This window comes from Hyla sarda, chromosome 1, assembly GCF_029499605.1.
Source record: "Hyla sarda isolate aHylSar1 chromosome 1, aHylSar1.hap1, whole genome shotgun sequence".
NCBI lineage: Eukaryota > Metazoa > Chordata > Amphibia > Anura > Hylidae > Hyla > Hyla sarda.
The window spans coordinates 313,167,344-313,185,268 of record NC_079189.1 but is presented as its reverse complement, the minus strand read 5'-3'; the positions used below and the strand labels follow the sequence as shown (position 1 = coordinate 313,185,268).

Sequence of the window (17,925 nt, the reverse complement as noted above, 5' to 3'; positions counted from 1 at the left end):
GAGAAAAATAAAATAAAAATCACACGTCTTCTCTTGGAAGTGAAGAGAGCTGCAGGACAGCCACAGCTGCCGGACCTGAACAGATGGGGGACAAACTGTTGGTAAGTGACACTGGGGGATCACTGGGGACAGTTGTGATCAGGCACAGAGGGGATCACGAAGGGGATGGCACAGAGGGGATCACGGAGGGGGATCAATGGTCACAGAGGGGATCACCGTTCACGGAGATCAGATCACATACACCGCTCTGCTCACTGAATGGAAAAAGAATGCAAGTGAGCAGAGCAGTGTTTATTATTTACATTTTATGCTTTGGCTGCCATCGGCTTGGTCCCCCTGGACCATCCAATCACAGCCAAAGCAACAAGGAGCCACCTAATGTAAACATCGGTGGTGATTGGTGCTGTGTTTTACAGCGCTGAACACCACCGATGATCCCTGTTACTGGGCAGGGTAACAGGATTTTTCCTGCGATATGCTGTCATCGGCTAGTCAGATTTGACTAGCAAATGGCAGTGATCGCGGTGGGGTGTGACGGAACCCCCCCTGGGTCCTGACACAAGATGGCTGGCTGTCAGTGATAGCCACCATCTTACCGGGCGTGGCACCCGTTAGTGGCGGACAATATATACATGACCTTCCCTTCCATGACGTACATGTATGTCATGGGTCAGGAAGGGGTTAAATGGGCAGTGTCAGACATAAAAACTTTTGATATGTGGTAAAGCATGCAAAACCAATAGGTTTTGCAATTGCTTTCGTTAAAACATTTTCAGTATTTTATACTGAAAAAGCCAGTCAAAAAACTGCCTCCCTGCCTCCTGGGATACATACCAGTCTGGCTGTGTCCACTCATCATCACCTACATCATGGACCCACTTCATGATTGACAGGTCTGCAGATCTAAAGCTGCTGTGATCGGCTCCCTCACTGTCTGTGTTTACTTCACAGTCTCCTCGTGTGAGGAGAAGTTGGGAGGGGCGGGAGTACACTGCTGCCTGTGAGCAGATGATGAAAGACGCTGGTGACTGAAGATGGGGACTAAATGGAGGATTTTTTGTTTAAAACGTAAGGGTCCCTGCATGTATATATGTGTGGATAAATATATGTATGTGTGTAAATCTGTGTCTAGGTAATGTGCATGTGTATGAATAAATGCAGTGTGAGTGTGTGTGTTTGTGTGTGAGATACAGGGGGACTACAATCATATGCCTCCAGCTGTTGCAAAACTACAACTCAGGGTAGGGGGTGGAGGAGGAGGGGGAGTAGTTATCACCTGAGAAGAAAGGGAACAGTCCCCCTGCTTCTAGTCTACAACATTAAAGGGGTGCTCCCTTGGAAAATAATTTTTTTAATCAACTGGTGCCAGAAAGTTACAGATTTGTAAATTACTTCTATTAAAAAAATCTTAATCCTTCCAGTACTTATTAGCTTCTGAATACTACAGAGGAAATGGTTTTCTTTTTGGAACACAGAGCTCTCTGCTGACATCTCTGTCTATTTTAAGAACTGTCCAGAGTAGGAGAAAATCCCCATAGCAAACATATGCTGCTCTGGACAGTTCCTAAAATGGACAGAGATGTCAGCAGAGAGCACTGTGGTCATGATGTCAGCAGAGAGCTCTGCGTTCCAAAAAGAAAACCATTTCCTCTGTAGTATACAGGCCCTAAAAAGTACTGGAAAGATTAAGATTTTTTTAATAGAAGTAATTTACAAATCTGTTAAACTTTCTAGCACCAGTTGATTTAAAAAAAGTTTTCCATGGGAGTACCCCTTTAAGGTCATTAAGAAATAAAGCTAATTCTGAGAGAAATATAGGTCATAGACACATGAAAATGATATGTACATGATCAGGATGAGATACTAAGCAACATATAACAGTTTTTTTGGGGGGTGATCTGACAGGTACGCTTTAAGACACCTTCCCCAATTAATTCTATAGGAAAAATGGCTGTGGTGGAACATATAAATCGATTGCCCTTCACACTACATATTTTCTGAGCGGAATTCTGCTGGAGGAAAATAAGATTCATAAGCCTCAAATTGTTTTTAATAGGATTTAATAGGATTTCATTGAAATTGAAAAGAATGTACATGTTCATTCTTTCAGAGGAATTTGCTCGCAAATGCATTGTCGTCATGGAGTTGGCACACTTCCAAGCTGTCCTAGCACCGGCTTGCACTGCAAGAGCCTGCTACAAATGGAATTTCCACCCGAGGATTCTGTAGTGTAAGGGTCTATTCACACGTACAGATTTGATGCGCAGGATTTCAAGTTGTGTTCAGTTTACATTGAAATCTGCAGCAGAAAATCCTGCGCATCACATTTGCGTGTCAAATCTGCACAGAATACGGTACGTGTGAATAGACCATAAAGGAGCCCTATGAGCGCAGTATTAAAATAGCATTGTGCATGATACATAAAAAGGCATTTGAGTTCTTTGGGTTATATGGCTGTGTTGGGAACAGGACTGCCTACTCTACCACTATCACTCTGTACTGTACTCTGTCAACATCTTTTAATTTGTCACGTCAACCTATTTTAGGTGGACAGGTATCATGGTCATTTAACCTAACGACCATGGACTTGTATACTCGTCCATGTGCCGTCAACAGGGTATGGCGTGGGCTCCTGACTCTAGCCTGCGTCATACCGGCCGGCCCCCAGCAGATTCCTGTAGCTGGGGGCCGGTGTTAATAGCAGACATGTGGTGATCGGCGTGGCCGGCTATTAACCCTTTCGATCGCCGCTGTTAAAGCTGACAGTGGCGTCTAAAGGTGCCTTTATCCCGTCCCTGGTGGTCCAGTGTGGTGGATCGCCCCCCCACAGCGCGATAGTGGGGGGTGGTTGGGCTTTCCTTTCCTTCCATGCCGGCTCCTGCACCGAGAATGATAAAGCCTGGCAGGACCAGGCTTTAACAATCAAACGCAGAGCACACAGATCAATGTGGTTCTATGGAACCACATTGATCTGTATGAGGAATCAAATGATTCCTCCTAAAAGTCCCCTAAGGGGACTAAAAGTGTAAAAAAAAATTAAAAAGTTTCCTTAACTTCCTTATTAAAAGTTTAAATCACCCCCCTTTTCCCCAAATCCCATATAAAAAATATATATAAACATAATGAAAATAAACATATGTGGTATCGCCACGTGCGTAAATGTCCAAACTATAAAATGATATTAATTAAACCGCACGGTCAATGGCGCACGCGCAAAAAAATTCCTAAGTCCAAATAGCGTATTTTTGGTCACCATAAAAAAATAAAAAGCAATCAAAACAAAAATGGTACAGATCGAAACTTCAGATCACGGCGCAAAATATGAGCCCTCAAACAGCCCAGTACGTGAAAAAATAAAGTTATAGGGGTCAGAAGGACAATTCTAAATATATAAATTTTCCTGCATGTAGTTATGATTTTTTCAGCAAGTACGACAAAATCAAACCTATATAAGTAGGGTATCATTTTAACCGTATGGACCTACAGAATAAAGATAAAAAGTGTCATTGTTACTGAAAAATTTACTAGAAAATGAAGTCCCCAAAATTTTACGTTTTTTCTTCAATTTTGTCGTACAATGATTTTTTTCCGTTTTGCTGTAGATTTTTGGGTAAAATGAATGTCATTTACAAAGTAAAATTGGTGGTGCAAAAAAAAAAAAAAAGCGCCCTCATACGGTATTTAAGGTGCAAAATTAAAAGGGTTATGATTTTTAAAAGGTAAGAAAGAAAAAATGAAAGTGCAAAAACAGAAAACGCCTGGTCCTTAAGGGGTTAAAAATGGAACAAATGAAACAAGAATTCAACATGTAAGCTTATCACAACAATTCAAACCCGTGGTCTCTCAATGGTCTGTTTATTGTCATTTTATGTTACTAAATGATGATGTTTATACAATAACATAATAAATATCAAATAATAGCCATCACCTGTGAGTACGGCACAGTACAGTATCATAAGAGAAAATGTACAGGAGATAACATTTCATAAAACATTCAAATGTACCGTCCCAGTCTTTACTACTGTTGTGTCTTGATAGAATGTTCCACATTTTACAGCAAATATTGCACCAAGTCACAAAAACTGTAACTACATTTAAATTAAAAAACAAAAACAAACTAGAAAGCAGCTGGAATGTTGGGAAATTCAAGCCATTATGGTAACATTTGGTAATAAAAACAAGAGTAATGCATATTGGACGTATACAATACAACCAAAGCTATTTACTTTAGGTTTAACAACTCCCCCCAGAAGGGTTAGCAATGTAATGTGCAAGTCAACAGCTTTGCAACCAATTTTTATTGCCCCAATTCAACTTTATAAAGTCTTTAAAAAAAAAAAAAAAATGCTCTGTGTTGTGTATACATGTTACATCCATGTATCCTCCAAATGGCTGTAACAATTTCAGACTAAAGACAAGATATGTCTAGTCCAACAATGCCCTAATCCTTATCAACATATATTTAGTAGATTACCAAACAGGCCACAGATAGCAGAATATGGCTGCACAGGCTTTTTTAAAGACTGTAACAATGGAGACACACAGGTTACATAGGAGCCACAGACATAAAACTGCATTTTATTTTTATACAAGACTAAGTTGCATCATTTTATATTGTAGATGTAAAAATGAAAAAATGGTTGCAAGAGAGTGTACATAGCCTTTAAAGGGATACTCCACCCCTAGACATCTTATCCCCTATCCAAAGGATAGGGGATAAAATGTCTGATCGCGGGGCTCCCGCCGCTGGGGACCCCCGCAATATAGCATGCGGCACCCACCTGTTTCTTGTCCGGAAGCGATGGAGGGTCTGGGTCCCGAGCACGGGAACGGAAGTCCGTGACCCTCCAGTGCCTCCGGACAAGAAACAGGTGGGTGCCGCATGCTATATTGCGGGGTCCCCAGGGGCGGGACCCCCACGATCAGGCATCATATCCCCTATCCTTTGGGTAGGGGATAAGATGTCTAGGGGAGGAGTACCCCTTTAAATATATTAGAACCTTAATAAACATTTGTACATTAAATATAAACATTCAGGAGATTATTAATCGGACACTAGTTACATTAAATTACAAGAGGAAAAAAAAATCCAGTTTTTGAATGGTATGTCAGTCTATATTAAAAAGGTAAATATTAGGTCACCCCCAGTTACATTTCTTCAAATATCCTTCCAATAAAAATAAGCAAGTCAATGATTTCCATGGGATCTTAGACAACTGTAAACCAGTTACAGCCATTTATAGGATGTGGAGCTTCCCAACAGCTATCTGAATGTTAAGTATGTTCATACAAGGTAAAGTGGTTTAAGTCCGGTTTACAGTTAGGGTTCCAGCAAAATTCCACTTGCACACTTGAGGAATCAGCACTTATTTCACAGCAAAAATTCGAGTCATTCATTTTTTGGGCAGAATCTGGATCCACTTAGGAAGTTCTGCTATGGAACTTCAGAAGTGTGCACAGAACAGCGAAATCCCATTGAAACCAATGAGAAGCTGCTGCAAGCAGAATTCCACTTAGAATAACTCTGCGCACAATTTCCGCATGAGCCCTTACTGGTACAGATTCCATGCCAAAACTGGCACCAAAGATTCCAAAATGCTAGTAAGTGGATTCTTCCAAACACCATGCAAAAATGCATGTAGATTTATTACACCTACCGCAGTGATCTGAAAGTAACAGATCCAACATGCTAAAAATAAGGAATTCCTACAATAGGCAATCCCGTTTCATACTGCACTTTTGTCTGACAATACGATGGTTTTAGTGTTCAAACACCTTTATGTACAATATAAGTTTGGCTTATAATATTATGATAGAACATTGTTTCATTTAGAAACAGAAAACACTCACTACAGACATCTATTTACAGCATCATACAGAAAGTTTGACTGATATACATCTAAACTTATTTAAATTCTGGTGAACCTTGAGAAAACACTTGTGAAAATGTTATCTTGTTGTCTCTTAACATTATATATATATATATATATATATATATATATATATATATATATATATATGAAAAAACGGACTGCTTTTCTCTCCTCCAGAAACTGCACCACTACTGTTCACAGGCTGTGTCTGGTATTGTAGCTTGGACCTATTGAAGTATTGGTACTAAGATGCAATACCAGTCATAGACAAGAGTGGTGCTTTTTCTGATTTAAAAAAAAATATAATAATAAAAATTTCATATGTGCCTATTCTAGATCAAAACAAAGCAAAATGTCCAAACGCCCTTCATGGGCTAAAACACGAGTCATCTGATGCCACTCTTCAGGTGAGGGCATCTGGTCTTCAGGTTTTTCTATGTATTAAAATTCCTTTCCATTGTTCGCCTCAACATAAAGCCAGTGAGGCCAATTTTCTTTGGTGATATACATATAGTATAAGGCAATAGAGAAAATAACTACAGAAGAAAGTGGTCTATATAAAAAAGATAATCCAGCTTCATCTAGGCACAGTGTTAGTCTTGCCCGCGGCCGTGTAATTGTTCCAATCACACAGGCCTTTTACAGTCTAGTAGGTCCTACGTGTGGTATAGTCCAGCACCATACTCGCTGCTCCCAGGAGCGCAGGGTCAGACAAGTTTGATACAACCACATTGACATCCTGGACTGAAGCCAAGCCTCTCTGGTGTATCACTTCTTTTACTGCGTTTACATACTGGTTTGCCAGCACGCCCGAGAGTATCACCAACGATGGGTTGATGGTGTGCAAGATGTTCACAATCCCAATGCCAAGAGCTGTTCCAGCTGTTGGGAAAAAATAAATAAAAAGGTAGTATTAGAATATGGAAGTATGTATTCATAAAGTGGTGGGTGCTTTCTAAAGCCTGATGATTATACAAAAAGCCTTTTTGGGAGGAATCTATTAGCAGAAACTGCAGAGGAATGTAGTATTATAGTTTACGAGTGGTCAGAGCTACTAAATTAGGAGTAACTGATAGTGGCTCTCGCTTTTGGATGACAGAGAGGGGGCGGCACTAGGTCAATATGCCCATTTGAACATCAACAATGGTAGTCAATGGCACAAAATTTAATTAGTGTTGTGTTCAAGTCAAATTGCTGAATGTCAAGTTATGTCACAGGCCAGGTATTCAACTTCTATTTCAAGCGTTTAACCATCTCATGTGCAGAATGACACTCCACCCCATGCCCTGCCAATTTTGGTGTTTCATTCCTCCCTCTTCAGTTGCTGCTTTTTTTTTTTGCATATATTTTTTATTGCCACTATTTTGGCTTAAGTATAAATTGTTCCTAACATTTAACTGTAAGCAAAGGGAATGGTGGAGAAAAACAGCAAATTAACCATTGTGATTTTGCATTTTAAATGTATGGGGGGGGGGGGGGGGGGAGATTTATAAAGTCTTGTGCAATGAAAGCAGGGAGTATTTGCAAACAGCCACCAATCAGGTTTAATCTTTAAGCTTTTAAAAAAGGAAAGCTGGAATCTGATTGGTTGCTATGGGCAACTGCACAAGGTCCGGTACATCTTTCCCAAAGGCCATGTTCACACGGCGGAATTTCCAAGCGGAATTCTGTGGACATTTTATAAAGGAAAAAAAAGCCTATGCAGTGGCCTAGCTGAAAGAAAGATATGTGAAAGTCAGGAAAGTATTTTCTTAATAAATAATAATTTATACCTGTCTTCAAAATATTGCTGGCTTTGGAGTTTCCCAGTTTTGCTGCTTGGATAAGATGAACAGCTGTGACACACTCATCATTTTTCAGCATCATATTTTCTACTAACAGCTGATCCTCTGAATAATATGATCAGAAATGAAAATTTCATCAGTTGGACACATTAGAAGCAAGAACTTATTTATTCTTGATGAAACATAAATTGCTAAAAATCTTGTTCTCTGGGGTCCGAGGAAAAACAGGTGCTTTAGCCATTTATGGAATTAGGAAAGAACTCATCACGACCCAAAAAGATGAGCGTACATCTGCTCTGTTACCAACTTTGCTGGTGGTCTATAGGAGTAACAGCACATGCAGCGTCGCTGTTCTCTTAACCTTATTCTGCAATAAATCACTAAAAGTACAAATTGTAAGGCACACATTTTTCCTGCAAAAATATAAGCTGACTAAACATCTATTCGGATTTTCTCCCTTATTTTCTCTAAGTCATTTGCTGATAATGTGACTTTCTTTGCTAGATTTTTTTCCTGCCTTGTTATTGTTTTATACTACTGTATTCTGTTATTTCTGTACTACCTAACCAATCAATAAACTTGAATTGTTCATTAAAAAACAGGCTACAATGCACTCTAACAAATATTATTTTAGAGAGCCAGGGGTCTCACTGCCACCTAGTGACAGAACATGCAATCTGAAGGAAGAAAGTCATGGGAACTCACCATCATGCAGTTTCTTTGCCTCTCTTTGCAAGGCGATTCCTGATGCATATGCTTCTATGCAGCCATGGCTACCACACATGCATTCTGGTCCATCAAAAGATACCATGATATGTCCCAGCTCACCAGCACAAAAGGAGCTGCCATATACAAGTTCACTGTGATGTATCACACCTCCTCCAATACCTAAAACAGAGTAAATGTACTGATATAAGTGTAAACACTCAGCGATGAAGTCTCAGGAGAAATCAGAAGTAATAAGCATGTAGTAATAGTTTCTCTCTATGTTGGCAACTTCTTTTCTGTTCTCCTAATCTTTTGATCAGTCACCTCACTTGGCTACAAGTCTGACTCCCCTAGAGAAGAGCAGGCTGCTACTTATTTCATGCTAAGATAATATGCACATTCAGATGGATTAAAGTCTACTTTTTAATTGGGTAGAATAGAATGATGGATATATATTAATAAAAGGTTAATGGGGCAGGCAGAAGCCAGTGGGGAGAACCATGACAGGTGAAAGGTTCCCTCTAAAGGTTTTTTTTTAATCTTATGTTTACTCCTCTGTTGCGTTTCTTATTTCCCTACTACTCAGCAGTTGTGGGCAGTACTAAGCCCTTCTATTAAGTGACCAGCAAGCGGCAGTGTGATCTTGCTTGTGTGCTTGCTCCCAATGCTGCTGTATATTGAAACTAGAAGCTGCTATGTAATAGTATTATAAGCAGTATCATAACTTGCAGACACTTAATGCATATGCATTATTATAAAAGACACTTAAAGGGGTACTTTGTTGCTAGAAATCTTATCCCTTATCTAAAGGATAGAGGATAAGATGTTGAGCCGCTGGGACCCCCACAATCTTCGTGTAGACACCCGGCGTTCTGAACATTATGTTTAGAACACAGGATTGGGGAGGACGTGACGTCAAGCCACAGCCCCTCCATTCATGTCTATATTTGGATAGGGGATAAGATCTCTAGCAACTGAGTACCCCTTAAAGGAGGAATTATTCAGTCACAACCTATTAAAGCTCTTCCAAAATGTTGTGCAAAAACATTTGTGCAGTTTTGCCATTCTGCACTGGTGCATGGAATGAGGAGTTCCCCTTTTTTTGATAGAGAGGCTTTAAAAAAGTAAACAATTATATAAACAATATTTTGAGATAGTTACAAGTAATATAAGTTTCTTATAAATTGGCATACTTCCTGTTTAGAAAATCGTTGTCACACTGTTCATACTCCAAAGTCCACATTGTTATCTTTTATTTGCAAATAGAGATAACCGTGCTTGACAGCAGGCCATTGTGATAGCCTGGATAAAAGCAACCGATGTGCTGAGTTGTGTGCTTGGTATGGTTGGAAAGAAATACTACATGCAGAAGATAAGACACATACAGAAGTTACATCTCATTTATCTTTTTGAAGCCCTTGTGACACATACCTGTACCAGTAATAACCGTGACAAAATCTTCTAATCCTTTGCCTTGTCCAAACTTTCTCTCAGCTAGCGCAGCACAGTTACCGTCATTATCAACCCATACTGGTAGATGAAGTGTATCTGACAGAGGAGTTCGCAGGTCAACCGAGCTCCACTCCTGAATTAACTTGGTAGAATGAAGCACCAAGCCTTCCTGCGGGTTTACTCGTCCACCAGTGGAAATACCTGGATGTTATGAAGCAGTGTTAGTTACACGTATATAGTATTTCTTATAAGTCATTTATTATCATTTTAGATTCTATATAAATAAAATGGTATTATATAACTGACAAAATATTATATATCAGCAAAAGGTACATACCTACACCAAGTATTCTACAGTTCAGAGTGACTGCTTCAGATGCTGCTTCAACACACATCTTGAGAATCAATTCAATTCTATCTTCATATGTTTTAGGATTGGGTTGGACATATTTTTTTATAATTTCCCCCTAACAAAAAAATAAATAATAATAAATTAGAACAAAAGTAGGTAAGTAACAGGCTTGAACAGCTGTATTATGCTCTACTGAAACCAGCCTTGCCCAGGTAGTCAACATCCATTCATGGATGGATCTAAACAATTCTACAGGTCTAAAATGTACATCCATGAGGCACTTCAATTTGCTTTTCTCTCAGATTTAATCAAAATAAATCATGGCATGCTTCAACACATCACAGAACAAACATTGTTTCCATGAGGTACCACAAGGTGGTATATTAGCCAAGTGTATTAGCCCAACCTCATACCCAAACAAATGTCTTCACACTAGGGCTGGGCGGTATACCGATTCATAACGAATACCGAAATTTTTGTGCTGCCCGATATGAATTTTAACCCATACAGCAATACCGGTTTGGCACCTCCCCCTCGGGAATTAATGAATTGTCAGCCCAGCACTGCACTGTCCCCACATCGGGGAACTAATCATAAGTGACCCGCGAGCGCCGTTCTGCTTCTCTCCCCCCCCCCCCCCAAGTAATTATTAGCCCAGCACTGCGCTGTCCCCATCAGGGAACTAATCACACACATCACCCGCAAGCGCTGCCCTCCTGTTTGTTGCGGCCACCGGCACTGACACTCTATACCAGTGGTCTTCAACCTCCAGATGTTGCAAAACTACAACCCCCAGCATGCTCGGACAGCCGTTTTGCACCATCTGGAATTCCAGAGGTTGAAGACCACTGCTCTATACTGTATCCCTATGCCCGGGCTGCGAAAGGTAAACAAAAACTAACTCACCTTCCCCGTCGGTCCGGTTTAGCCCATGACAATGGGCTCAGCCTACCACCTGCCGAGACAGAACATCGCTGTGGCTGGCGATAGGCTGACTGCTGTCCGATGTTCACATCCCCAGGAAGAGTGTAAGGCCAACGTAGGAACATGCGTTAAAGTTTATTTTTATTTACCTTTTTCAGCCCAGGCATAGGGATACAGCTATAGAGTGTCAGCACCGGTGGCCCGCAAAAAACAGGAGAGCAGCGCTTGCGGGTGACGTGAGTAGTACCCCGATGGAGACAGCGCAGCTCTGGGCCAATAATTTTTTATTTTTTTTTATTTGTCCATACCGCCCAGCCCTACTTCACACATAAAAATATAGCATCTACACAAACAATGTAAAGCATCTACACAAACAATGTAAATCACACATCAATACTTTTATAAATAATTTACAGAATGACAAACTTTATCAAGGAAATCTACCTTCATGCTGACAATGGCTATTCTAAGATTTGTTCCTCCCAGATCAACAGCCAAAGCACTCAGTGTTTCCAAAATGTGATCAATATCTTGAGAAATATTTTCTTTCACTGGAGGAAAGCAGAACTTCTTTTGAAGAGGTTCTGACAAACTGATTGATTTGAGAAACTTTACAATTCTGGGAACAGAACTGCCGTCTCCATAAATTTTTGAGCTGCGAAAGAGAAAGAAAAAAAAAGAAAAAATTGTAGTGAGTGGTAAAGATTAAATAAAACAAAATACACTTATGTATTTAGGCAGGATCACACCTACCAAGGATATCGCTTTCCAAACTGAAGCTGAAGAGCATGAATTATTTTATTCTCTGTATCTGCATCACGGACATGAAGCACATTTTCTCCTATAAAACATCAGAGGTTAAACAATATACGTACAATATCGTGTCAGTAGGCTGCAGGCACACCAGACTGGTTAAACAACACTAGTAGTAAAGTTACAACAGTAAATAATTGAAAGTTTGATCAGTAAAGCCAAAAGAAGCTTTAGGGCCTGTTCACACTAGAGAATTTCCATGAGGAAACTGCAGTGTTCGCCCACTGAGATCACATTACAGAAGTTCCATAGCGAACATGTTCAAGCTTCCAGTGGAATCCACTGGAGAAGTCCCAGCATCGGGGACGGCCGTCAGCGGCAGACTGCTGTGGACAATAAGCGCCAATTCCAGAGGAGACTGCTGTAACAGGAATCCACCTGGAATTTCCACAAAGAATTTTCATAGTGTAAACAGGGCCTTTGAGAACTAGTAATTATGTTCTCTAACCAATTTTCTAGTAGCTGGATGCTAGCATACCCAGCCCCCACAGAAGAAAGTTTATAATAAATCTACGATATATTAGAAGTTTTGCAATCACATGAATGTTATACCAGTGTGTGTTGGCTTCTGTATTATGGACCTCAATCCTGGCCCGACCACTGGGCTAATGATCCTTATGATGCTTTCAGTTTGGGGTCTATAGACCTCTGGTTGGGCTGGGACCTGTGTCTGTATTAAGGACAGGTGAATGCAGCCTAAGTGAAAATGTGCAGAGATCAGGAATAGATCAACATATGTGAAATGCGACATGCGGCCATGTCTTTCTTTCTAAATCTGTGGTACATAAGTGTACTTTCACTTTTATATTAACTTAATGTAACTTCAACTTAACTTAATATTACCATATCTATTTCATAAAAACTAATTTTAGCAAGCTTGAAATAATGTAGATGCTTTGATGAACCAAGACTGGTGATACATTTCATGTGGTTTTTTTTTTCCACACATCCTCACCGGTTTCTCTTCCTGTCTGTCGCGTTCCCAAATTGATGACTGGGGTTCCGAAAGCTCCTGCCTCGCGCACCCCACAGCTGCTGTTCCCTATCATACATCCTGCATGTGCAACTAACTGGATAAACTGTTCAAATGGGACATGTTTCACGGCTCGGAAGTTGGGATGGTGCTCCACACCCTTCTTTCTCATCACTCGCACCATTTCCTTACTTCCTGTAACAAACAGAAATTCATTACATCTGAAGAACATTTCCTATACCCAACCCCAATGAAACCATGTGTCATGTGTCCTTCCACAGCAACTCACCTGCATCAATGTTTGGGAACAGAACCAATGTTTTCTTGTTGAATGAAATGAGAGCATTTAAGGTGAACTCAAACATTTTGACAGAATGTTTAATATCTGTAGTAACTGGGTGCTGCAGAGCTACAATATACTCCTCGGGTTTCACATCATCACCTGTGAAGGATAAATTGGTGGTAACTTAAAAAGGAAAACAACATAATGGAAAACTCAAATGATGCAAAAGAAAAATTCAAATATGTATAAAAAATTTTTACTTTTTCGTAAAGCTGTTTAAGAGGATTAAGATCAACGTGGCCAAAAAAAAGTTTTATACACGGTGTCCCGGTACTATATACAGGGTGTCCCAAAAGTTATCAAACAGTAAGGCAAGAACACCAGTGTTTCACCATTGGATTCATTTGCCAAATGAGAGTTTTCTAATCACAGTGAACAATGAATATGGAATAAAATTATTATAAAAAAAAAAAAAAAAAAGGAAAAGCATTAAAATCAAATTCACTAACATTTTTTGGGATACAAATTCCGTTTCTGACTTTGGGGTTGCCTTTGAAACCACACTACTGACAAGATTTAGTGGTAACACAATGGCCCTCATTTACTAAGAGTGTTGTGTAGGTTTCTTTGTGGGTTTTAATTCCCTACAATTTATTTTCCACATAATTTACTAAGGTTTCCCTACATTTTCCACTTTCCCTACATTTTGCTTTTTTTACACATGTTCTGATCTGTCTGGTTGTCCTCAGCTCAAATCCACCACATTTTATGTGGAAACCTTAGTAAATATGTTGGGTATTTGTAAATATGTCGGGAACACGCCCCTTTTTGGAGACCACGCCCCTTTTTCAGGTTGTCTTCGCAAAATGGAGTTAGTCGGGGTTTTTTCAATTCTGGCACAAAATCTGGCGCAGACAGAATTTCAGGCGCAATGCGACAGAATCTGGTGCACAATTTGACAAAACATGTCGGGTTTGCATTAGTAAATGAGGGTCATTGTGCATTAAAATGAGGAGACATACAGCAATAAGCATACACTTATGAAGTACTGGAGTTACACATACCGAGCCAAGCTTTGATGACACCCATGTAGTCCTTGTTTTTCAGATTAAGCAGCTTGTCATAAGAGGGACATCCAGCCAGGAGGATGCGGTCATGGTCCTCACACATGGCGATGAGGTGCTGTTCAGCACTCCGGGTGCAGCACACATGGTAATGGGACAGTTTAGTGATGGCATGTCTGATGGAGTCATCAATTGTTCCACTGACTTCACCTCCTTCTATGTGAAGGATTCTTATATTCATAAGAGCAGCACTTGTTGCCAATGCTAAGGCATCAAACCTGTCTCCATGGACAACGATGATGTCTGGTTTCAACCGATTTAAAACATCTGGCAATTTCACTAAAGCAAGGCCCACTGACTCCACCATAGCCGCTTCATCTTCCCCTCTCACAATTGTATGTAACCTTGCTTGGATGTCAAAGTCATCTTGTTCAATCATACGATAAGTATTGCTAAATAAGAAAGACAGGAAAGGAAGATGGTAAATATAAAAACACTTATCCATTTGGCAGACATACATGTCAAATCCAATGTGTCCCTTTGCACAACAATCCCATTACCCCCTCTTGTTGACCTTTAAAAAGGGTTATCCAGGTTTAGAAAAACATAGTTGCTTTTTTCCAGACACAGCACGACTGGTTGTGTGAGAGGTATTGTAGAGAATGGAGCTGTGATACCACACACACAACCTGAGGCCAAGAGTGGCATTGTTTTAAATGAAACAGGCTAGGGAAAAAGTGGGTAAAATTCTGAAACTTAAAAAAAATTGTTTTTTTATTACAACTGGATGCAATAGGTCCTCAGTTGATGAATCTTAAACATTATGTAATGTCACATGGCATATTTAGCTGTATTACAAGGAACAGCTTATCTTAACAAGGTCTTTACAGTAAATAGGCTATCTTTATCTGTGGGGGGGGGGGGCACAGCGGCATCAGTCATTGTGGGGAGGGCACAGCGTCATCAGTCATTGTGTGGGGGGGGCACAGCGGCATCAGTCGTTGTGGGGGGGGGGGGCACAGCGGCATCCGTCGTTGTGGGGGGGGGGGGGCACAGCGGCATCCGTCGTTGTGGGGGGGCACAGCGGCATCAGTCATTGTGGGGGGGCACAGCGGCATCAGTCATTGTGGGGGGGCACAGCGGCATCAGTCATTGTGGGGGGGCACAGCGGCATCAGTCATTGTGGGGGGGCACAGCGGCATCAGTCATTGTGGGGGGGCACAGCGGCATCAGTCATTGTGGGGGGGCACAGCGGCATCAGTCATTGTGGGGGGGGTACAGCGGCATCAGTCATTGTGGGGGGGGGTACAGCGGCATCAGTCATTGTGGGGGGGGGGTACAGCGGCATCAGTCATTGTGGGGGGGGTACAGCGGCATCAGTCATTGTGGGGGGGGGGGGGGGTACAGCGGCATCAGTCATTGTGGGGGGGGCACAACGGTATTCATTGTTTTATGGTACAATAAGAAGGTACAGGGCACGGTGTTTGTCAAAATTATATTTGGGGACATAGTGTGTGGCAGTAATATACCAGGGGCATACCAAGTGGCAGTACTATACCAGGGGCATACCATGCAGTAAAAATATACCAGGGATACTGCATGTGGCAGTAATATATTAGGGGCATAGCATGTGGCAGCACTATACCAGGGGCATAGCGTGTGGCAGTAATATACCAGGGCACAGTGTGAGGCAGTAAGATATCCAGGGGCACAGTTTGCGGGCAGTAATATATACAGGGTCATAGCGTGCGGCAGTAATATATGCAGGGATATAGTATATGGCAGTGTTATATATTAAGGGGGTACAGTGTGTGGCAGTAATATATTTAGGGGGTACAGTGTGTAGCAGTATATTCAGAGGTACAGCATGTGGCAGTATTTTCAGGGGTACAGCGTGCAACAGTTTTATATTAAGGGGTACACAATGTGGCAGTATTTTGGGGTACAGTGCGACAGCATTACATTCAGGGGCAGTATTTTATTGTCTGTGGCAGTATTAGTTTCATGGGTACAGTATGCGGTAGTATTATTTTCAGTTGTACACAGTATGCTGCAGTATTTTCAGGGGTACAGTAGGCAGTTGTATTTTTAGGGGTACATTTTCAGAGAGTCTATGGCAGTATTTTTAGAGGTACAATATGCGGAAGTATTGTTTTTAGAGAGTGTGACAGTATTATTTTTAGGGGTACAGTATGTGGCAGTATTTTCAGGGGTACAGTAGGCAGCTGTATTATTTTTAGGGGTACAGTATGCGGCAGTATTCAGAAAATACAGCAAACAGTACATTTACATCATCCAGAGTTCAGTCATTTTACCTATATCCTTCATGGCACTGCGACCACTAGGTGTGAAGCAGGCCTTAGCGCTTAGCTCGGATCTTTACCAGTGACAGACCTGGATGAGCGGACCCTCACTAAAAATAGTTCCCCTGCTATAGAGGGACACGGCAGACATCATAAAATCAGATAAGGTAAGTGTTAAATCCTATTAAAGGAAGGGGATAAGGTAAGGAAGAGAGAGGAGAGTGCGGAAGGCCTGGTTGACAAGTGGCCCCTACCTACAATACCCTACTCCAAGACAATCCATAGACTGACGAAGTACAGCATGGATGGAGGCTGTGGTGAGGGCCATCACTAGAGATGAGCGAACTTACAGTAAATTAGATTCGTCACGAACTTATTGGCTCGGCAGTTGATGACTTTTCCTGCATAAATTAGTTCAGCTTTCAGGTGCTCCCGTGGGCTGGAAAAGGTGGATACAGTCCTAGGAGACTCTTTCCTAGGACTGTATCCACCTTTTCCAGCCCACCGGAGTACCGGAAAGCTGAACTAATTTATGCAGGAAAAGTCAGCAACTGCCGAGCTGAGAAGTTCGTGACGAATTGAATTTACTGTAAGTTCGCTCATCTTTAGCCATCACCACAACCTCCATCCATGCTGTACCTCATGGGCTTGTACTTGGATCATCTTTTACTTTCATTATTTAACCCCTCTATTGTCCCTAGATGAGCCAAGGGGCTTTAAACTTGTAGGGATGTTCAGTTTTACACGGTCTGCAAATAGATTAATATTATGTATTCCTTTTCTGATCTTTTGAGTCTCTGTGATTGTAACAGTGATGTCTATATAATACTATAAGAGCGATTTATATTACTGCATCATGTAATAAAGGATACTTTACACTCACAGAAACCTGATTCTCTCTGTTACATTTATTGATTTTTATGTATAACCTGTTATTAATATGCATAGGAATGTTTACATGTAGTTCCTAGTATCCCATTCCTGTCCACAGAGTTAAACAGAGATTTTTGGGTAAAATTACAGATGTCATTACAAAGTAGAATTGGTGTTGCAAAAAAAAAAAAAAAAAAAAGCTATGATTTTTAAAAAGTAAGGAGGAAAAAACGAAGGTGCAAAAACGGAAAAACGCTATGTCCTTAAGGGGTTAAATCATTTATACAATAATGAAAACAAAACCTACACAAAATGTTAACTGAGAATGCATGAAGACAAAGAACGATTGTCCAAAGAAGACAGACAGGAAATTCTACAAGCCAAGTCAAATATCCTGCTCTGAAAAAACACTCGTTACGCCGAGCGCTCCGGGTCCCTGCTCCTCGCCGGAGCGCTCGCGGCGTGCTCCTCTCTGCAGCGCCCCGGTCGGACCCGCTGACCGGGAGCGCTGCACTGACATTCA

At 41.0% G+C, this 17,925-nt stretch overlaps 1 protein-coding gene across 4 annotated transcripts in view; it reads right to left on the bottom strand.

The window, feature by feature from the left end:
• Positions 1 to 3,840: 3,840 nt before the first annotated feature.
• GNE (glucosamine (UDP-N-acetyl)-2-epimerase/N-acetylmannosamine kinase) overlaps positions 3,841 to 17,925 on the bottom strand; it is a 52,906-nt gene continuing 38,821 nt past the window's right edge. For all 4 annotated transcript variants that reach the window (XM_056518272.1, XM_056518271.1, XM_056518274.1 and 1 more), the window contains 10 exons: positions 14,227 to 14,678; positions 13,169 to 13,321; positions 12,862 to 13,074; positions 11,847 to 11,934; positions 11,538 to 11,748; positions 10,155 to 10,284; positions 9,797 to 10,018; positions 8,363 to 8,545; positions 7,646 to 7,762; positions 3,841 to 6,755 (listed from right to left, as the gene is read on the bottom strand). In XM_056518272.1, the coding sequence (XP_056374247.1) occupies positions 6,520 to 6,755; positions 7,646 to 7,762; positions 8,363 to 8,545; positions 9,797 to 10,018; positions 10,155 to 10,284; positions 11,538 to 11,748; positions 11,847 to 11,934; positions 12,862 to 13,074; positions 13,169 to 13,321; positions 14,227 to 14,678 (2,005 nt within the window). In that variant the 3' untranslated portion in view covers positions 3,841 to 6,519. The remainder of the gene's footprint in view (positions 6,756 to 7,645; positions 7,763 to 8,362; positions 8,546 to 9,796; positions 10,019 to 10,154; positions 10,285 to 11,537; positions 11,749 to 11,846; positions 11,935 to 12,861; positions 13,075 to 13,168; positions 13,322 to 14,226; positions 14,679 to 17,925) is intronic.